The sequence below is a fragment of the Salvelinus namaycush genome, chromosome 16 (genome assembly GCF_016432855.1).
Source record: "Salvelinus namaycush isolate Seneca chromosome 16, SaNama_1.0, whole genome shotgun sequence".
Taxonomy (NCBI): Eukaryota; Metazoa; Chordata; class Actinopteri; order Salmoniformes; family Salmonidae; genus Salvelinus; species Salvelinus namaycush.
In genome coordinates this window covers 35,012,947-35,035,282 of record NC_052322.1, presented here as the reverse complement: position 1 = coordinate 35,035,282, position 22,336 = coordinate 35,012,947, and the positions used below count along the sequence as shown (strand labels likewise).

General features: G+C 46.1%; 2 protein-coding genes across 2 annotated transcripts; both read right to left on the bottom strand.

Annotated features, from left to right (window-relative positions):
- Positions 1-1,781: 1,781 nt before the first annotated feature.
- On the bottom strand, positions 1,782-17,881 carry LOC120061646 (protein TASOR-like). The gene is made up of 20 exons (XM_039011545.1): positions 17,475-17,881; positions 15,851-15,996; positions 15,270-15,362; positions 14,982-15,054; positions 14,133-14,224; positions 13,681-13,975; positions 13,341-13,446; positions 12,194-12,297; positions 10,654-10,763; positions 10,177-10,249; positions 9,993-10,067; positions 9,074-9,868; positions 8,513-8,799; positions 7,205-8,431; positions 6,628-6,750; positions 4,923-5,082; positions 4,427-4,535; positions 3,327-3,505; positions 3,086-3,220; positions 1,782-2,827 (listed from the first exon to the last, which is right to left on the bottom strand). The coding sequence occupies exons 1-20, from the start codon at positions 17,782-17,784 to the stop codon at positions 1,782-1,784; spliced, it is 5,538 nt and encodes a 1,845-aa protein (XP_038867473.1). The 5' UTR covers positions 17,785-17,881.
- Positions 17,882-18,641: 760 nt separating this feature from the next.
- asb14b (ankyrin repeat and SOCS box containing 14b) lies at positions 18,642-21,980 on the bottom strand. The gene is made up of 10 exons (XM_039011544.1): positions 21,964-21,980; positions 21,638-21,693; positions 21,086-21,217; positions 20,851-21,009; positions 20,501-20,746; positions 20,233-20,398; positions 19,795-20,127; positions 19,411-19,612; positions 19,154-19,307; positions 18,642-19,032 (listed from the first exon to the last, which is right to left on the bottom strand). The coding sequence occupies exons 1-10, from the start codon at positions 21,978-21,980 to the stop codon at positions 18,863-18,865; spliced, it is 1,635 nt and encodes a 544-aa protein (XP_038867472.1). The 3' UTR covers positions 18,642-18,862.
- Positions 21,981-22,336: the final 356 nt, after the last annotated feature.

The window sequence follows — 22,336 nt, the reverse complement described above, 5'->3', positions numbered from 1 at the left end:
CCAAAACAAATCATATCACATTGTACCATTTCATCTGAATGGCAAGAGACAGGTAACTGAATAGCAACTTTAATGTTGTATGAAAATCTTACCTGGCTGAAAATCAGTGTCCTCTGCAGATGTTGGTATGTCAGAGCTCCATATGATCCATATTTGTGACCAAATAATGTACAAAAAGTCAAATGCAAAAGGCATACGCCTTGGAGGTGGTATAGGAGGACTGTGCTCCCGAGTGACGCAGCGGGCTAAGGCACTGCATCTCAGTGCTAGAGGTGTCACTACAGACCCTGGTTCAATTCCAGGCTGTATCACAACCGACCGTGATTGGGAGTCCCATAGGGCGGTGCACAATTTGCCCTATGGGTTTGGCCGGCGTAGGCTGTCATTGTAAATAAGAATTTGTTCTTAACTGATTTGCTTAGTTAAATTAAGGTAACATTTAAAAAAAGGTGTGTGTTGGTTGGTATGACACAGCTACATATTATCCAATAGGAGTGCCCTCTGGTGGTGAAACCCTCTGATACAGAGAGGAAAATGAAGACATCAATTATTTATAGGCTATTTCACTTTCTCCAAGACAACCCCTAGTCCTGACCTTAGCTATGTTGTATGCAGCCTTTTGGGTCAAGCCAGGCATTAACACAACTGACACAATATCAAGGTCTTGATGAATCAGCTGATAGGAGAGGATAAAATAAAGCCTGCACTTAGACAGGCAGCCCAATTCTGATATTTTTTTGCACTAATTGGTCTTTTGACCAATCACATCAGCTCTTAAAAAGATCTGTGATTGGTCAACTTGTGTAAAAAAATATCAGAATTTGTCATTTCTTCTGTACCAAAGTCCCATTTATTGTGATGGAGTAGTAGACTGTTTACACAGGAAACGCAATTCTGTTCTTTCAATTAATGGTATTTTGCCAATCAGATTACTACAAAAAAAAAGCTCGGTGCCTGCGTAAATGCAGCCCTACCGTCATACTTCTGAACCTTGTGGTTGCTAGACTCATTAAACCAACGACAGATGTCAGTTATAGATTCATGGAAGTTCTTAGCGCTCCATACCAAAATGTTAGTACACTTTTTTTTCTACAACAATCCATCCCATTACAGAGTTAAGAAGCTTGACACCTCCATGATAGGCTAAGCCTCATCTGTCCAATAGGCTGTCGGGACTATTCATTCATCATTAAACTGAGGGACAGACCTGATGGGGGTATACTAGAAGTATTAAAAGAGAGCCCAATAACAGGTGGTGACAGCTGTGGAGCATGCTTTTTGATTGCTAGTCATCATGATCATGCTAAAAGTAATAAAAACAACATATGATTTGAAACATGTTTATTTTAATAGATCTTTTTGGGGGAACAACCAAGGATGTAAAAAAGAAAACCAACAGCGAAAGTGGTGCCTTTCACTGATCTTTTTTCTTTCTTTAAAAAAATAGTCTGCCTTTTTCCCCTTGTTCACAAACCAAAAAAAAAAAAGGATAAAAAATAAAACAAAACCGAGACGCTTGGAAGGCCATTACATTTCTTGACAATTATAAATATAGTGGTCGGAACAGGGGTTTGAAACAGCTTACATGTAAAGAGCGTACGGTTACGACAGTATCGACACTCGGCACTGCCTGTATCAAGTTTATTTGTAAAAAAAACAGGATCCTTCTGACCTTTATCAATTCAAAGTGTTTATGACAAGTCAATATGTACATTCAGACAGCTCTACCAGTCTCTGAGTGTGGCATGTCCATTCCCCCCTCTGTAATCATGATTGTCTGTTCAGGGGGAGTAGTTGTGTGAGTATGTGTAATCTGAGTAGTAATCTTGTCCCCCTCCCCTCCCCTTCGGGTAACCCCAGGAGGGTCCGCAGGGTCCACCTCCATCCGGCCGTTCGGGTCCCACTCCCGGCCTGGGCCAGGGGCCTCTCTGTGGGGCTCCTCTCCCTCTGTACCCCCCTAATGACCTGGGACCAATACCCCCGCGTCCCATGCCGCCGCGTCCCATACCCATCTGTCCAGGCATGGCACCTAAACAGCCGTAGCCACCACCGCTGTGTGGCTGGACACTGGCCTCTCCACCTCGACTGCCTCCAGTCCCTCCATGGATGGGCAGCATGGGCCTAGCTATTGAGCCCCCCCTGGTGGCCAAAGAGGGAACAGCCATACCCGCTCCAAGGCTTTCTACACTGTTCACTGGAGTCCTGCCCCCCTGACTTCCAGGGGTACTGCCACCAGGAGTGCCTGTCCTCTCCCCACCTTGGGTGAGACCGCTATGGGAGACAGAGCCAGGCCTGGCCCCTCCCTGGCTGTTAGGGGTTCCTCCTCCTAACACCCATGGGCTCTCCCCGGGCCCACTGAGTCTCCTGTCCCCCTGCTGGGTGGGGGTCCCGGAGGAGACCCCCACCCAGTAGCCGGAGGAGCCAGAGTAGGACACCCACTGGGTAGACGGACACAGGAAGCTCTGGTGGGGGTTGACAGAAAACCCTCCTGGCGAAGTGCTGCCTATGTCCGCCCTACCAATCTGGTTGGAGGCTTTGAACTGGGAGATGGCAGATTTGAGAGCAGCGAAGTTGGACAGGTTGGGGGTTCTGCTGGAGTAGGAGAGGGAGGAGGGGGTGTGTCGGCCAGGGGTGTTGAGCTGGTCGGGGAGAGGGGGCCGGAACTCGTCTGACTCTGGCAAGGGAGGCTGCTGGGTTGAGTTCCCCATGCCCCCTGCTGCTACCCCCTCCTGGGATTGGGCAGGATGCTGTACGATCACCTGGTTGTGGCTGTCGTCATCAGAGTCCAGGGACATATCCTCCTCTTCTATACACTCATCATGCACTACTGAGAGAGGAAGAGACGAGGAAGCGAGGGAGTAGAGGGTAAGCGAGGAAGAGGGGAAGCGAGGAAGAGGAGAAGAGAGGGGGGGAGAAGGGGACAGGGGAGTAGATAAAGGGACAGGGGAAAAGATTGATGTATTCAATACTGACAATTTGACCATAAAACATTTGGACTTCACTTCAAGGAAAGAGATGCAATTGATAGTACTTGAACAGGGCCAAAGAGCAATGTAATTGTGAAGTTGTTGTTGACATCACCCACCAGTGGAGAGCGGTGTGGGCAGTTGTTTCTGATCTCTGGAGCCAATCAGGCTGTGGAAACTGGTCATGATGTCATCAATGCTGGCGATCACTATGCCGTTCCTGGAGTACTGCATGAACATCTCAAAGCGCCTCTCTGGAGGGACAAACAAGACAGGGCTGTTCAGTTAATACACATACTGGCACATAATGTACCACTGAGGGTTAGGAGACGATGTGTCACGATAATGATGCTGTGGTACCTGTGAGGAAGATAAAGTGGCGGTGCTGAGTGTGGTTAGCCTGGAGCTTGACCAGGCAGTCCAGATCAGGGGCCTGACGTGATTGGGCATCACACTCGTGGTAAGGTAAGAACTCCACCAGGTGCTTCTTCTGATAGGCTGTCAGCAGGTTGAGGAGAGCCATGGCATCACTGTTCAACCTATAAGAGGAGAGAGGAGGTGGGGCTGTATGTTACTAAAACAGTCTGAATAGGTAAGACAAAAAGCACACAAAAAAAGTATTGGATGAAAGCATGATAATGTGATTATAATGTGTGTTTTGTTTTTCAGCCTTGACACCACACTCCAAAAAGAAAGTTCTGCAGGATCTAGTCTTGTCTAATCTTGATTATTGTCCAGTCGTGTGGTCCAGTGCCGCAAGGAAAGACCTAGTTAAGCTGCAGCTGGCCCACACTTATCTATATAATATACAAGCAATGTTCAAGATTTGTAACACATTTTAGACAATACTGAAAGTATAAGACCAATATTCCTCAAATTACTGTCATTGATAAGTGGCAGCAATCAGTACTTTTCTGACCAAGAAAATAACCCTCACTTTAGACAGTCCCCAGTCTTTTCACAGTCCCCAAATCCGGAACAAATTCAAGAAAGAATATATAGAGCCCTTATTGCATGGAACTTCCATCTCATATTGCTGAAATAAACAGCAAACCTGGTGTCAAAAAAACAGATAGAGCAACACCTCGCGGCACAGCGCCTCTCCCCTTATTTGACCTAGATAGTTTGTGTGTATGCATTAATATGTAGGCTACGTGTGCCTTTAAATTTTTTCATGTAGTTCTGTCCTTGAGCTGTTCTTGTCTAATGATGTTCTATATTATGTCATTCTGTATTATGTTTCATGTGGACTCCAGGAAGAGTAGCTTCTGCAACAGCTAATGGAGATCCTAATAAAGTACCAAACGTAAAACAGTCACTACTACTACTTTGGACTTCCCAGAGACATTCCTCATTGGTTGACTTGGCAGTCCAATAGGATGGAGGTAGTTACTGAATGGATTGAGAGAGGTCAATGTCTCGGGTCATGCTGAATGGTAGTAGTAGAGAGAGTTTCCGACCTGCCCAGCTCTTTGAGTTTCTTCTGGGACTTATTGTGGATCTTCCACTGCCAGGGGTTCTCTGGAGAGCTCTGCTCCTCTAGGAACCGCAGGAACGCCTGCAACCGGTCTGCACAGGGAATACAATAACACAACACAAGTCTGCACAGGGAACACAACACACACTGATCCCATCAAATCAATGACCAGTCATGAGTTGTCTTTTCCCTTTCCGTCTGTAGTCAATATATAACCACTTCCCTAACCAGAATGTAATGACACAGCTACATGGTACATAAAACAATGATTGAATTGTAAGGGGGGAAAAAACAACTGGCCAAATACTGTTTTCAATTAGAATATAGATGGATCTCATTAACAGTCTCTGTGGAATTTATCCAACTGTATAGAAAGAAAGGGTGACCGAAAAAAAGTGCATAACTCGTAATATTCACATGTGGATCCCACACATCACAATGAACGTTGATGACAGTTGAGACTGCTTCAGCAGACTCACCGTGTGTTATGAAGTCTGGGTTGAGGACAAACTCGTCAGACACTATGAATCCTCCAGAGACGAAGAGCTCGTTGTAGGTGTGGTTCTTCACATCGTCCAGACTGTCAACTCCTGCAAAGCTCACCGTGGACAGCTTCTTCAATGACACCAGAGCTGGGATCTGACAGGGAGAACATGGTTCAGAATCAACCTTTAAATAAGACACATACAGCTTTAAATTCATCCTTAACATCGAAATTAACATTTGTGTGAGACAGAGGTGATGACTGTCTAGACTAGTTGCCATGAAGATCATGTCATCCAGCTCTGTCTATATATTCAATTAAAACGACACTGTTTACACTATAAATACACAAAAGTAGGTGGACACATGTTGAATCGGCTATTTCAGCCACACACGTTGCTGACAGGTGTATAAAACTGAGCACACAGCCATGCTATCTCCATAGACGAGCTTTGGCAGTAGAATGACCTTACTGAAGAGGTCAGTGACTTTCAACGTGGAACCGTCATAGGATGCCACCTTTCCAACAAGTCAGTTCATTAAATTTCTGCCCTGCTAGAGCTGCCCCGGTCATCTGTAAGTGCTGTTATTGTGAAGTGGAAAGGTTTCGGAGCAACAACGGCTCACCCACGAATTGGTAGGCCACAGAAGCTCACAGAACGGGACCACCAACTGCTGAAGCACGTAAAAAAGAACTTCCCTCGGTTGCAACACTCACCACCAAGTTCCAAACTGCCTCTGGAAGCAATGTCAGAACAATAACTGTTCGTTGGGAGCTTCATGAAATGGGTTTCCATGGCCGAGCAGCCGCATACAAGCCTAAGATCACCAAGTTCAATGTCAAGCGTCGGCTGGAGTGGTGTAAAGCTCGCCGTCATTGGACTCTGGAGCAGTAGAAGCGCGTTCTCTGGAGTGACGAATCACGCTTCACCATCTGGCAGTCCGACGGGCTAATCTGAAAATGCTATGTGCCCGAATGCATAGTGCCAACTGTAAAGTTTGGAGGAAGAATAATGGTCTGGGGCTGTTTTTCATGGTTCGGGCTAGGCCGCTTAGTTCCAGTGAAGGATAATCTTAATGCTATAGTATACAATGACATTCTAGACGATTCTGTGTTTCCAACTTTGTGGCAGCAGTTTGGGAAGGCCCTTTCCTGTTTCAGCATGACAATACCCCTGTGCACAAAGCGAGGTCCATATTGAAATGGTTTGCCGAGATCGATGTGGAAGAACTTGACTGGCCTGCACAGAGCCCTGACCTCAACCCCATCGAAAACCTTTGGGATGAATTGCAACGCCGACTGCGAGCCAGGCCTAATCGCCCAATATCAGTGTCCGAACTCACTAATGCTCTTGTGGCTGAATGGAAGCAAGTCCCCGCATTAATGTTCCAACATCTAGTTGAAAGCCTTACCAGAAGAGTAGAGGCTGTTATAACAGCAAAGGGGGGACAAACTCCATATTAATGCCCATGATTTTGGGACGAGATGTTTGATGAGCAGCTGTCCACATTCACTACATGACCGAAAGTATCTGTGCACCATCCAGGTTTTTGGTGGATTTAAAATCAATTCAACAGGTCCAATTAGAATTCCACTATTTCTCGGGGGCTGAGGAGAATTCTCCCTGTGCAGACAACATTCTGTCTGGTGCCGTGGCGATATTGACTCATCCTAGCAGCCAGCCAGGATGGTAATGTTACCTTGTTGACGTGGGCTGAGATGTCCTCGTTCTGAATGACGATGAGCAACTTATCCAGACTGCTGTTATTCTCCAGGAACATCTGGGGGTTACACTCTGTGTTGCCCAGGCTCAGTAAGTACTCCTGTCACAGGGATGAGACCGAAAGAGGGAGTTTAAAACCAGGAGCAGAAGTCAGCAACACACCACAAAACCAAATTAACAAGGAGCAGACAGATGAGGGGATGAGGAAGAAAGAATAGTGGTGCAATATTATCTCAGTAATGTACTACAATTTATTATGGCAGAGAATGCAGACAGCCATAAAGTGTTCTTGTTGCAGTAAAAAAAGTGTGAAGTGTGACTCTCCTCGTCCTCCAGAGGACGTCAGTTTAACATGTTTTCAGATCAACAACACGAGGGAACACTGATTGTCCCGTCACAGTGCAGATAATTACAGCTGATAATGCAGTGCCTGCGTCAGAGAAAACTTGGATAGAGCTTTTGGTGAAGTGTTAGCTCAATCAGTGAGAATGAGTCTCTTCTTACGTGGGGCAAACATTGACATGAGTGTTGATCATAACTAAGGCCTACAGTACCTTGATCTCCACACAGATGTCACTCTCCTCCTCCTCTCCAGAGTGGATGTAGAATCTGACCGTGTTCCTCTGCACGTCCTTGAAGATCTCCACCAGGCTGCTGAACACCTCAGGCTTCAGCTGGCCAATCAGTAGTCCAGCGGCTGACGCCGGGGTAAGGGGAGAGGGGGCTGTGATGGCATCTTGTTTAGGCCGTTTTGGGGTGGAGTCTGAGGAGTCCATTGAGGCCTGGGAGGGAGAGTAGACCTCTCTCTTTGAGGCAGATGGTTCTGACTTCCTCTCTGTGGAGGACTTCTGTGCTGCAGAGGGGTTCTTGTGTGTCTGTTTGAACGGGACCGGTTTGGGCCGGTTCTGGGAAGAAGAGGAGCTCTTAGCCTGAGGAGGCTGTGCTTTGGTTTTGGGGATAGGCTTGGCGGTGGGGGACGTGATGAGGACAGGGGCAGGAGAGTGGACGAGGGCAGGCGGGGGTGGAAGGTGATGCATGGAGGAGAGGGAATGGGGCGGGGGAGGGAAAGAGGGAATAGGATGGGTAGTGGCAGAGGGAGCATGGAAGGTAGAACGAGCCCCAGGTGTTTTAGCAGAGTCTGTGTGGCGAGGTTTGGGGACTAGTCGGCCCATTCTCTCACACAGGGTGTTGACGTGGCCCTGAACAGGGACAGACACAACATAGGGAGCCACAAAGTCTGAGAATGAGCTGTTGGGCTGCCAGGTGTGGCGTGGGGACAGCCGTGGAGGCAGCTGGGAGTTGTAGTATAGCTTCTGGTTGTCCATGAGGCCCTGGATGGAGTTGTAGAGGCAGTGGAGCTCCTGGCTTACGATAGTGTCCAGAGTGCTGGACGGCCTGGCTACCCTCTCCAGGGAAACACCCCTGGCTGGCTTCTCCACCTTGCTTTCCCCCTCTAGGGAGGTGTCCCTGGCTCCCCCTTCCAGAAAAGCTCCCCTCAGAGCTATCTCCCTCTCCAAGGAAGCCACCTTGGCTCCCCTCTCTATTGAGGCTTCCTTGGTTACCCTCTCCTGCTCCACAGAAGCCCCTCTCAGACCTCTCTCTACCCCCTCCAGACCTCCCCTCTGCTTAAAGTTGCCGTCGTTCTGAGATTCAAAGAAGGGGATAGGTTTGTCTGTGTGAGAGGCCAGTTCCCAGGTGAGTGATGGGTTGTCTGAGGTGTGTGGCTGTTGTCCTGGAGAGTCAGTGCTAAAGGGGCTGGTCAGACTGCACACAGTCTGCTCCTAAACACACAACAACATGGTCAGTCACATCACAAACACCAGTCCATACTTCATTTTTTTTCTCCCACACACGCATCTCACCTCAAAGAAGTCCTGTCGGGCCTGCTCCACTCGCCCTTCAACCGGAGCTCCAGTCAGGGGGTTCTCCGTGGAGGGCTCCACGTGGTCAGGCAGGTCAGCGGGGGCCGCGGCAGCGCCTTGAACCATGGCCTTGTTGAGGGTGGAGAGCAGGATCTTGAGCAGGCGCTGTGTCTCGTTGGCTGAGGAGGCCTGGGAAGTGTTTCCCCTGTCCCTCAGGTCAGTGTCATAGATCCCCATGCTCTCCATTACTGCTGCCAGGTTGTAGTTCTCTACCTCCTCCCCCTGGGCTACTGGGAGGACAGAGACAGTGGGGCTAAGTGTAGCCTTGCTTATCAGGCTTATAAAAGGTAGGATTCTTTTTAAACACACACTAAGGATATTATTTATGAAAAAGGCCTAGTTTTAAAATGGCAATATTCTCTGTGGTTGGCGTACAAATGTTGAAACATTAAAGTTAACTTGCTCAGTCCATACTACTCCCTACCAAACTGTCTCTTTCCCTTATTCTTCCAGTCTTTCCCACACAGACTCACACCTCTCCCACACAGAAACCAGTCTCACCTCTACTGGGCTCTCCATTGCTGAAGTGGGCTCCTCGTAGATATTTAGACATGGCCCCTGATTCATCCTCCTCTAGTTTCCTCTTCAGGCCGTGGGGGCCCTCCCAGGCCCCCTCGTCACCCCCCTCGTTCCTCTCCTTCCCTCCTGGCTCCTTCACCAGGGCCTTATGCAGCTGGATCAGCTTCAGCAACTCTTTCATCTTGTCCTTATCGTACTCACTCTGGGCCAACCTGGACCTCTGGGGCGGAGCCCCTGTCCCTGCTGCGGCCCCGTTAGAATGGGTCTGGGACGGCCCCCCTCTCCTCCTGCTGCTCTCTGGTCTCTCTAGAGGTTGCCTCTCCACCCTCTCTGGTCTGTCTGACCCTCCTGACCCCCCCCAGTCTGACACAGGGCTGTAGTCCGGGACAGTTGGAGCTGGTGCAGGCGGGGGCTGGTTGATCCTGTCCATCATGTCCCTGGCCTTGACAATGGGAAGGACGTAGGCCGAGGAGAGGCCGTGGAGGTAGGAACGCAGCAGGCCCTCCATGTTGGATTTGGGGCGGGGCGCGGGGTGCACGTTGCCCCTCTCGTCCAGGTTCTGTTGGTATTCTGGGAGGAGGAAGGCCCGGCCGCTGTCCCTCCTGGTCAGGTAGTCTAGGGCCTGGCGCTCCACCACAGTGCTGAGGTGCTTGTTATCGGGGGTGGAGCGCATCTTGAGCAAGGCGTAGTGCAGGGCTGGAATGAAGGGGTCCATGGAGGCCAGGAGGGGGGGCAGGGGCTCAGCTGACAGGGGCTCCTGCTCTGACAGTCTGGGCGCTGGGGGAGGCAGGGACATGGTCAATGGGGGAGGCAGACATACGTATATATACTGCTCATAAAGGCTGTTCCTGACATTCAATATGTAACTGTGGTTTGAGGAAGGACATTTTAGAATACTTACTGAACTTGGTGACTCCCCTGGACTCCTGAAAGACAAATAGTGCTTGCAGGCTCTTCTCAACCCTCCCCCGACGTTCTAGAATACACAAAACAACTCCCTCAGTATTAACCCACACAAAGAACAACATGTCAGATCAATGGAAAGAGTCAGAGAGACCTGAGATAAGGAGAGACAGAGGACGTACCGTTGGGATTGAACATCTGAGTAGATGACAAGAGGAAGAGAAAGCCTTTATCAACTAAAGGCTTCACTAGCACCTACACAGGAGGAGGAGACCTTAACATTTAATACATCTAAACAAACACTTTTCATACAGTGCAGCTGTGCAACAACAGAAATTCACACTTAAAACAGGGACAATTAATTTCATATATGGCATGGGAATTCCCTGATTGGCATTAGCTCTACCTTTAAACAAATATGGAAACCAAATGACAACCAGTCTTCAAGACATGCCCATTTCTAGGGAACTGACCAGTTAGCTGACCTACATATCAAACATTATGGGGGACCAAAGTAATGACAACCCATGTGAAAGCCTGGGTGTGTAATATAATGATCCACGATACATCCCCTCCCTACCCCGTCTAGTGTTGGTGTGTAATCATTAAACACTGTTCATTAAAACATCCTGCAGAGGAACTGTCAGGGAGTGACTCACCATCCGCTCTCTCTCCAGTTTATGTATGAGTCCTGAGAGAGTGCTGCTGGTCGCTTTACCCTTCCCATCCACCACCTCAAACAGGCTGCAGTAGATCCCACACTTCAGCACTGAAACACACAACTCGGTCAGAACAAGTTCCACTCCAAAGTTTAAAAAACAACCACACAGTGATTCCGGGTGATAGGTTCTACATTGTTGTTTGTCAGAGTAAGTTAGTCCCTCCAAGATTTAGCAATCGCAATATTATGCGAGGGCTTGCAAATCTGACCAATCACCGCATAAAACTCAAATCGTCGCAACATTACCGCATATAACTGTCCATTCGCCTCACTAGAAAAAGAGGGTTCGCAATTTTAAGCAATCACTGTACTTTTAGCACATAAAATGGCTCAATCAAAGAACAGGTCAACAAGCTTTTTTCCTCAGCAGCGCATGTGACAAATTGGACAAAATTATTGCAAATTGCCATTCAAAATGTCAGAATTGACACAGTAAAAGCAAGCGTCACACATAAACACTGTGAAATCTTGGAGGGACTGTTAAGTTTTGTCATGTTATTCTATAGCATCTATGGACTGTTGTCTTGAGTATAGATTAACCAGACTAGAACTAAGGCTGGAGAGGAGGAGAATAGAGGAAAACAGAATGAGTAAAGGAGGAGAGTAGAGGATTAGAAGGAGAGTAGAGGATTAGAAGGAGAGGAGGAGAGTAGAGGATTAGAAGGAGAGGAGTACAGGAGAGTAGAGGAGGAGTAGAGGATTAGAAGGAGAGGAGTACAGGAGAGTAGTAGAGGATTAGAAGGAGAGGAGTACAGGAGAGTAGAGGAGGAGTAGAGGATTAGAAGGAGAGGAGTACAGGAGAGTATAGGATTAGAAGGAGAGGAGTACAGGAGAGTACAGGAGAGTAGAGGATTAGAAGGAGAGGAGTACAGGAGAGTAGAGGATTAGAAGGAGAGGAGTACAGGAGAGTAGAGGAGGAGTAGAGGATTAGAAGGAGAGGAGTAGAGGATTAGAAGGAGAGGAATACAGGAGAGTAGAGGATTAGAAGGAGAGGAGTACAGGAGAGGAGTACAGGAGAGTAGAGGATTAGAAGGAGGGGAGTAGAGGAGAGTAGAGGATTAGAAGGAGAGGAATACAGGAGAGTAGAGGATTAGAAGGAGAGGAGTACAGGAGAGTAGAGGATTAGAAGGAGAGGAGTACAGGAGAGTAGAGGATTAGAAGGAGAGGAGTACAGGAGAGTAGAGGATTAGAAGGAGAGGAGAATAGAGGAGAGGATTAGAAGGAGAGGAGAATAGAGGAGAGGATTAGAAGGAGAATAGAGGAGAGGATTAGAAGGAGAATAGAGGAGAGGATTAGAAGGAGAGGAGAATAGAGGAGAGGATTAGAAGGAGAGGAGAATAGAGGAGAGGATTAGAAGGAGAGGAGAATAGAGGAGAGGATTAGAAGGAGAGGAGTACAGGAGAGGATTAGAAGGAGGAGAATAGAGGAGAGCAGAAGTAGAGTAGAATAGAGGAGGAGAGGAGTAGAGCGGTTCGGACCTTCTCGGGTTCTGCTGTAGGTGTCCCAGGAGAACAGAACAGAGGGGATCTTCCTCTTCACCTGGTCCAGCTGCATCCCCATACTCATCTCCAACTTCTCCGTTCTACAGAGGGCACACACACACACACACACACCAGTCAATCAACTTATTACAGTACTCATAACATACTTATTAACTATGAATTACTACTGATATCCATGTTTTTGGTATGGACAACAAATACGTGTTTTAGGTAGGTTTTAATTCCTTGGCGTACATATCCCTGACAAACTGAAATGGTCCACCCACACAGACACTGTGGTGAAGGCAGCGCAACAGCGCCTCTTCAACCTCGGGGAACTGAAGAAATTTGGCTTGGCACCTAAAACCCACTAACTTTTACAGACGCACAATGTAGAGCATCCTGTCAGGTTGTATCACCGCCTGGTACGGCAACTGCACAGCCCGCAACTGCAGGACTCTCCAGAGGGTGGTACGGTCTGCCCAATGCATCACCGGGGACAAACTACCTGCCCTCCAGGACCCCTATAGCACCCGATGTCACAGGAAAGCCAAATAGATAATCAAGGACCATAACCACCCAAGCCACAGCTTGCTCACCCCGCTATCATCCAGAAGACCGGGTCAGTACAGGTGCATCAAACTGGGACCAAGACTGAAAAACAGTTTCTATCACAAGGCCATCTAACTGTTAAATAGCCATCACTAGGCGGCTTCCACCCTGTTACGTAACCCTGCACCTTAGAGGCTGCTACCCTATATACATAGACTTGAAATCACTGGCCACTAATAATGGAAAACTATTCACTTTAATAATGTTTACATATTTTTGCTTTACTCATCTCATATTTATATACTGTATTCTATTCTACTGTATTTTAGTCTATGACACTCCGACATGGCTCACCCTAATATTTATATTATACTTAATTCTATTATTTTACTTTTAGATGTGTGTATTGTTAGATATTACTACTGTTGGAGCTAGAAACACAAAGCACTTTGCTACATCCGCAATAACATATGTGACCAATAACATTTGATAACAAATACATTTGTTTCAGGTATGGACAACAAATACAAGCGTTTTAGGTATGGACAACAAATACATGTGTTTTAGGTATAGACAATAAAGAGGTACTAACAGTTTGAAAGGGAGGAAGTGGCGTGTAGAGGAGCGTAGAGACACCTGGCACAACTCCTGTCCCTTGTTCACCAGCGGCCCACTCCACACAGTGTAGCTACTCCTCCCTGACAGGCAAATCAATAATTATTTAAAGTGCATTCAAAACACTTCACAATTGCAATAGGAACAATGGCCCCAGTCAACAGTCACAGGTCAAAAGAGGGCACAGTATGCCAAACTTCCAAGGTAGCTATCAAACTAAATTCTACAAATACTTTCGCCTCTATTTTTAATACAAATGTCCGTACAAATAGACTAAAGCAGAAAGATAAGGTGAAGAAGCACAAACAGGAGTGTACCTTTGCTTCCTCCTTCACAGACAGTGCTGTTGAACCTGTGTGCAGCCATAGGTGCAGCAGCAGACTCCTTGCCTTTGTACTGGAAAGACACCACGGCGTAGGGACACACATGCCTGGGCCGAGGCTTGATCTCATCAAAAGCAAACTCATAGAAGTACTGCTGCGTGAGTTCAAAGGCTCTGTACGAGAGCAATGAGGTGACCCGCGTGGCGTTCTTGGAGATGTGACAGTCAAACTTGGGTGTGGGGTCCAGGACACTCTTAGGCATGTTCTCAAAGATGCTCTTCAGCCGGCCCTGAAGGGACAAACACACTCACTGGGTCAAATATTATAGAAACTGGTGTTGCACTCAATGCTAGGCTGTTGAAAAGTAAGCAACAACATTCTAGGTGTTCGTAATATATATATATTGTTTAAATTTGGTCCATACTGAGTGTGATAGATGCATTTACCCTCATGACTTTAAATATGACAATGTCTCCACAAGTGCCTGCTTCAAAAGGGTTCATTTGAAGCAAATCAGAGAATTTGGACAGATAAACACCTGAAATGACAAAACAAAAAAGGCAAGGCAAGTCAAGAACAAACTAAGGAGGCAAAAACCATGCATAGACAACTTTAACTTTTGACTAACAAAAAACAAAATAGCTATGTGTGGGTTTATAGTTTATGACTGAGGTTTGAGGGATTGTGATAAACATTTCCACCATACTCAGCTGTTGCTAGGCCATGTATTAGGCATCTTCTTATGTAATGGTATCTGGTAGACATTCTAAGCTGTCTGGCAGTGGATAAAGCTACTCTTACAGTAATGAGGCATACAGATTATCCTCTATTACAGAGAGTCAATTAAACCTTAACGTTCAAAAGCAGATCCATTTCTAACTGGGTTGTCACAATACCAGTAAAGCGAAACTCAGAGGTATCATGGAAAGGAAACAAAACATTAAGTGGACTACATTTCCTGAGGAAAACAGTCCTAATTTTGGTAGCAAAAACAGCCGCATGTTGACATCCAGAATAACGTTTAGCACACAATATGTTACATATAGAAGGTTTTTAAAGGACCAACGAGTTTAATCTGCTTTGTGTTTTCCTTTTTGCCATGGAAAAAGAAGGTATGGTGACATCCCCATGTCTAACTGACATACCCCCAACATCTAGAACAGTTAGACAAGTGCATTACGGAGAAAAGCCTTCCTTCTGGACATTTGCAAACTCTCCCTAAAAACAATATCATACATGACATTCAATAGTAAGTACACACACACACACACACACACACACACACACACACTCACCCATAGCAGGATTTCCTAGTGTAGTGATCCTGGAGTGTCCCACAGACAGACCCTTCTCACATATCAACGGGAGCTGGAAAAAGAACATCACGTCATCATATCAACAACAAATAAAAGAAAACTGGTTTTCAAATGACAACCAGGAGCCCAGCAGCCAAACTCAAATTGTAGGCCGAATGCATAATCCAATTGTAAAGATCCAGACTGTAGCAGAAACATTAGATCAGAGTACTAGATCACGGCACTATACCACACCCCCTGGTGAGGCAGGCAGGCCCTTAGGCTCACCTTGGACTTGTCTGGGAACAGGAAGCAGTAGGACTCCACCAGCTCTGGGTCTGTACGTCCCTCCTGCTTCAGCTCCCTCCTCTTCTCAATGAACTGGCACACACACAAACAGGAGAAAATATGGCATCATGAGAAACAATGCAAGCACAACAATATAAAGGGTGGGTCAATTTCAGTGAGGTATGGAGTGTGTATTTGTTGTTGGTCATGCAAAACTATCAACTAGTGTTTTGTGCCAGTCTGGGGAGAATATCAGCAGTGGGTATGCGTTTTATTTTCTTTGAACATTAGGAAGTGGAGATTTGACTAAAGTGATAGCAAATGAGAATTCTTATAACAGACCTCTGGGCCATGCTGTTGACAACAGCCTGAGGCAGACTGATCAGCTGATGGCCTGTCTTATTGTTTTTTAAATCTTCTTTGTTGTGGCATGGGCTTCTGTATAGTTTGGTGTACCATGTGGTTGGTTTGTGTTAAATATGATGGGGGGGGGGGGGGGGGGGGGGAATGGTCTCTAAAAAAAGAAAAATCTTTAAAAGCTGAGAGTATGATAATAATGTGGTTAAGCTTGGTGATGCTACCTCTTTCTCCAGCAGCTCATTGTGAATGAGCCTGGCCTTGCAGTAGGAGAATGTCCCTCTGGACGATGCATCCAGGTAGAAGGAGGAGAGGATCTTCACAAGGCCCTCAAATTCCCGGGAGTCAGGGGCCAGAAACTGGTACAGGCCTACCGAGGAGCAGGGATGACAAGAGAGGGAGAGAAACAGAGGATTAGTATCATTCAGGGATGTGATTGGCACAAATTGGACTGCGTTCACACAGGCAGCCCAATTCCCCGCTCACTAATTGGTCTTTTGACCAGTCAGATCAGCTCTAAAAAAATATCTGATGTGAAAAGATCTGGTATCAAAAGAACAATTAGAGGAAAAATTCTCAGAATTGTCTGCCTGTGTAAACAAAGCCATAGAACAGGGACTGGATTACATTGTTTATTTGTATGCACTGTTAATGTAAAGAACTCAATAGGCTACATGATGGGTATCTGGTCAGTTTATTTCAAGATAAAAGGGGCAAAGTTCTCTGTGTACTTTGGGCTAAATTATGATGATGCAATATGTCCAACCAAGTCTCATCCACCAGTCTATTTTCCAAATGCAGTGACATCACACTAAGGAACGGGAACATCTAAAAAAAACTAGCACATGCAGTCTGAAAATGGGTAGATATACTATTTAGTCAGAATGCATGACACATATCCATCAAGCCAAAGGTCAGAATCTAGAGACAATATTATCAAACTAAACTTGATGTAGCTATGCCCATGATAGAAACTTGTATGATGGATTGTATTTTGCATGCAGGCTGTGCATCATAATTCGGCATCTCCCCAATTATGAAAACCAAACACACCAACCTGTGAATATAGTGGGCACCATTGGTATAGAATGGATGCTCTTTCTGATGACAATCCAAGCAAATCTTATGTAAGAGCCAAGACCAGCACAGCAAACATTCTAAAGAATGAACTAGCCTAACTAATACTAAAACAGTTCTTGGCAGCTTCTCCCAGTCTGGCTATTCCTGGATGACTGCCCAATGGTCTCACTGTATAGCTAGTTACATGTATTCTACCCCAAAATACTCCAACTGGGGTCTGGACTTGTTTACTATAATCTGTATCAAATCAATTAAGATATGGGATGATGACTATCTCTGGAGCTTCATGGAAGGGCCATGGTAACCAGTCTAGGCCTAGATCCTAGAAGATGGGTGTGGTGTGTACAACTCAAGGGACTTTACCACTATGTTAATTTTCCACAAGCTTTCAAAATCCTCAGCTGAATACCATCATCAAAACTAATTTCACTCTCCACAAGCCTCCATGTAGACCCAAGTAATATGGAGGCTTGATGGACAGCATCTCTTCACGTGCTTCTCTTCTCGCGCCTGGGCCGAAACTTACCTGCAATGTTGACCGAGATGAGTACGGGAACCGATTTTACCTTTACCAAGGCAATAGTTTATTTGTACGCAATAAAATAACGTTAACTATCCTCTGAAGATGGATCACATTAATCCATGTCAATAGCTAATCTAAATTCTGACCGTAGGGAACGCGGGTTTGCAACATGCAGCACTTGAATTATAAAACACAGGGCAGCCTCTGTTGGAAATAGCTAGCTAGTACTAGAGAAAGGGCACAACCTTTCCGTTCCTTGATCTTCCTCGGGATCTGAAAATTTCTCCTTGGCAACTCTTCAGCCTGTCTCTGGCCGGGTAAAGGTGAATTATCGGAGCTTCTCGCGGCAGTCTGCCCGCTCCTCCGCCGCTCAGAGGCTTCTTGTTCGGGCATTACACCGTCTTCACATCCAGTCTGATCGCCATTTTGGTTGGATGTGGCCGAGATGGCGGCTGACAACGAATTTGTCTTGCTATCGCAGCTCTCCAAGTCGAGCTCACCGGTCTTCAGACACTCTATGTCAGTTTTTCTCTCCACTTCAGGGTTCAGGGCCATTTTTCGGGCACCGTTAGCGTCTTTCGCGGGCAATGTAGTTGGTTACTGCGCCACTTAACTGACACTCTACTCCTCACCCTGCCTCCGCCATTGTGAATATGACGTATGCCTTCTTCTCCACCACAGCAAAGCGCTGGCGTCAATCTGTTTACATTCAAGCAAAGCCGCGCCTCCTACAGGCCCTTGAGTCGAATAACTTCCTTTGAGACCGTTATTATACCTCAGTGTTTGAGACAGCAGCTGGCTGAACTAGTGTCTGTCTGTCTACCTCGGGGGTTTTCCACTAAGCCCTGGCCTACTACAGAAATCTTAACAAAAATGTGTCAAATTAAACCGTTTCTGTCTCTAAAGTTATGCTTTTATACCGTCTGTGACACATGATAACTTATTGACATAAAAAGGCATTTGTTTGAATCAGAGTAATATCCATAAATAGTATAGGCCCAATAACACCATGACCTATCCACTTTCAGTCTGACATTTGATATACAGACTGGTGGTATGACTGGGAAATGCTTATTGCGTTTTGGCTGGCCTATTTAATTGAGACCATGCATCCAGAATGACATCTGACAAATGAAAGTCTGCTATAAGAAAAAAAGCTTATTTCCTCAGATTTTTATGCCTTCTCCAATGATGGCATATGATGTGTGCACAACAGGTGACATGGATTTCAATGTTAGTAGATGAAAATAGAATAAGGTTTCTGAACCCAGTTCTAAGACTTCTGTTCAAATGTTTAATGACAAAATACAATTATTATAGATCAGAGATAAAAATAGGACATTACACTAAATGTGTAATTCCTTACAAATTCAATAATTATACAAAAATATCATTTTAACCTAACAGGCTTATCCCAGTTGGTTCAGTGACCCACAATGCTCAACCTAGGAGCAACACACATTGTGCTGCCTATGACATAACATGCATTCAGAGTAGGAAAAAAGGGAGAGAATATTGCTTGTTGTTGATCCTCGAGTAGGAACTAAAGAGACACACACTTACAAAAGTAAACAAGGTCCAGACAAACTGATAAGGAACTGGAACTTTCTTAGAGAGTGCCATTATGTTATGATCAATCAGGGCTGCCCCTGCTGTAGATGTCGTACTCTCTGTATCGGAGGTAGTCCTTAAGCCTGGTGGGGAGAGGAATGAAGCTGATGAAGGCTGGGGATCGCAGACGCAGACGGCTCAGGCAGTCCCGTATACGCAGCCGACACAGGTGCTTCAGGCTGCGCACATTCTCTGAGGGGGCATTAGGGTCATGTTTTATTTACCTGGAATTTACTTAGAAATTTGGTCAAATGGTAATTACATAATAATTATTGTGAAAAGGAATCTGTGCAGTGCAGTTCCGTTATAGTACCTTGGATATGGCATATCTCAGGCCACTGTTTCTGTGTCTTCAGGCATTCCTTGAGTTTGACACAGAGGGTGACGTGGTCTGTGTAGTCCAGCATGATGCGCACTACCTGTGCCGAGATGTGTTTCAGCCACTTGACTGTTATCACCTCACAGAACTACAGACAGACAGAAAAAAAGAGACAGAGATAGAGTTTGTAATAACCACATTTACAATGACCACATAATGTTTGTTTTCCTCCTTAGCACTAGTTGTCTAACCACCATGTCTTTGGTGACCGAGGTCGTCCAGGGTGCGTAGTCATGGGAACTGTCTCCATAGGGACAGTCAAAGCAGCGCTGTACATCGTATCCATGGTTGAGAAGCATCCTCAGCATGACCTCATCTTTCAGCGCATACTGCAGTGCTGATGGGAAGTGTGTTGTTTTGACACGAGAATAGTAGCTGGCGTTAGCACCGTACCTGATTGATTGACAAGACCAACAAAATCCATTAGGCCTACATTAGCAGTACACAGTAATCAAAAATACATACTACAGGCTAATTCCTCTCAATCACATAACATATTTTACTGTAAAGTATATTGAGATTTTGAAATGCACTTAATTTTATAAAGTTTGATTTGACTTGAGTTTGATTCCTACCTCAGCAGAGTGTTTATAAGCTCATAGTTGCCCAGCCGCAGAGCCACTTGTAGACAGTTGACAGGGTCCTGGTTGACCATGGCCTCAGCCTCCAGCAACAGACGGGTGGACTGGACATCGTTGTTCGATACAGCAAAGTAAAGAGCCGACCTGCGTTCGTCATCGTATTTATTGCGCACGCGTGGGTGCAGCATGAAGTTGGGGTCGTAGCCTGCATTGAGAAGGACCTCCAGGCACTGGGTGTGTCCCCCAGCAGCAGCAGAGTGAAGGGGACTCATACCACTCTTCTTCACTGCCTCCATATTTGTTGCTGAGATCAACCGTTCCAACACCCTGAGGAGAGAGAGGAGAAGACCTTTCAATATCTGTACCTCCTAACAGCAGAAAAATAAATAAATATAAAAGGGGTATATAAAGTAAAGATCTTTCTCCACTCACAACAGATGCCCGTGGTATGCAGCACGGTGGATGGGTAGGTGCCCACTGTGGTTGGGCATGTCGGGGTCTGCCCCATAGTCCAGCAGCAGAGAGATGATGTCAGGATTACCTGATGCAACCGCCTCAAACAGCACAGAGCCCTCTGTCTGAGACTGCACGCTGGCTCCTGACAGAGTGATAGAGAGAGCGAGAGAAAAGGATAGAGAGAGAGTAGAGACAGAAAGTTAATCACTCCATATGGTCCAGACATACACACAGACACACACACCTTTCTGTAGCAGGACCTCCACTACGTTAAGGTGCCCTGTCTCTGCAGCCAGTGCCAGTGGGGTCAGCTTGTCAACATCCCTTGCGTTTGGGTCGGCTCCGGACTGCAGTAGCAGGTTAACAAAATTGTCCAGACCCAGGAGGGATGCCTCATGGAGGGCAGTCCGCTCCAGATCTCCTGTTTGGTCCACCTTGGCATTGCAGCGAAGCAGGAGCGAGGCACAATCATATTGGTCATTTACTATAGCTGTAGGAAATAGGTGACAGAGCAGGAAGAATGGAAGAAGGTTAAAGTTGTGCTCCATAAACAAAAATCTAAATCTACGGACATCTAAGATATATTTTGAATACCTGCCACAAGTGGAGATTCCTCGTCATCGTTCTGGAGGTCTGGACAGCATCCATTCTGAAGCAGGAACGTAGCGTTTTCCCTCAGGCCGCACACTACAGCCAGGAAGAGAGGTGTCTCTCCTTTCAGAGTCCGGCACTGCTCTGCACCCTGGGGGGAAGCTGGACACATGGACCTGTATATTACTATCTTGATTTGACGAGGAAAGTCCCTTGAGATATGTCTCTAAACCAGTACCTGAGAAGACAATCTCCAGTATACTTTTCTTCTCCTGCACTGCGGCCTCATGTAACGGGATCCATCCTCTGTCGTCTACTCTGGACATGGCTCCTGGTTGCTCAGCTAACCTTATTAGGGCCTCCTCATTACCTAACAGAACAAGAAGACAGGTACGGGGTAAATCTCAATAGTCTGACATGGCTACCTCTCCTGTCCTTTTCATTCGGTTGAACTGATGTGTGAGAACTGGACAGGTGAAAGACATTTTCACTTTCTGAAATGAGATGAGACAAGTAAAGGAATTATATTTAGACTATTGAGATGCATCCGAAGACCAGAACTGTTATTCATCGCTGGGCCCTCCAGTATCCTGCACTGGAACAGTGCCAAAGTCAATAGACTAGCTGTAACCTCTATGGCAGTGCTGTCATATCCCTCCATCTTATTCCACCTCTGACTCAACTCCACACACACCATATAGGGGCCAGACAATCTATGAGACCGGAAAAGAGATGATCACACATAGCAGAAGTCATTAAGGAGTTAAGATAAGGAAAAAGCCATGCTCACCTTCCTTTATCACTGTAAAGATCTCATCAGGATCACCTTCAGGGCCTGCAGGATCACTGGGTGAAATATATGTATAAACACGGAATCACTTGGATATTCCACAGCTAACCCATGTGGTATACACAGAATAAAGCAGCAGGTATTTTGCCATTTAAGAGGTCTTACTTAGGGAGTGAGCCTTTGTGCTTGTTGTATTTCAGAAGGCTCTGTTCAATCATGTACTGTGTGACCTTGTCCTCTTCTGGTTGGTCAAAAACATATCCTGCCTCTGTCTCTGAGTTCATCTGTCACTCCAGGAAGGGTCAACTCACCAGGAAACTACTAACTTGAGCTGGGGAGACATTATGTTAAGAACCTTCATTCTCATTCTCTGTTCAACTACTGGTATTTTAAAGGGGCAACATGTTACCTACCAGGGCAGGGACCATACACATGACCAGCCAGCAGCCTCAAATACCAACAGGACCTCGGCAGACATTTCATAGACAACAGTAAAACTGGAGAGCATTGCAGCCATGTTGCACACTGTCATTTTTGTGAGTTTGTGCTGACTATCATTTCACATACATAGAAAACAAGATAATACATTGATACATTACAGTATATTTACATGCTTAATGGTTGTGTTCTGCTTGAAATAGCTGCCCCAGTTCTCTGCAGTGGCGTGACTTTGATGATGACAGTATAGTATAATAAAGG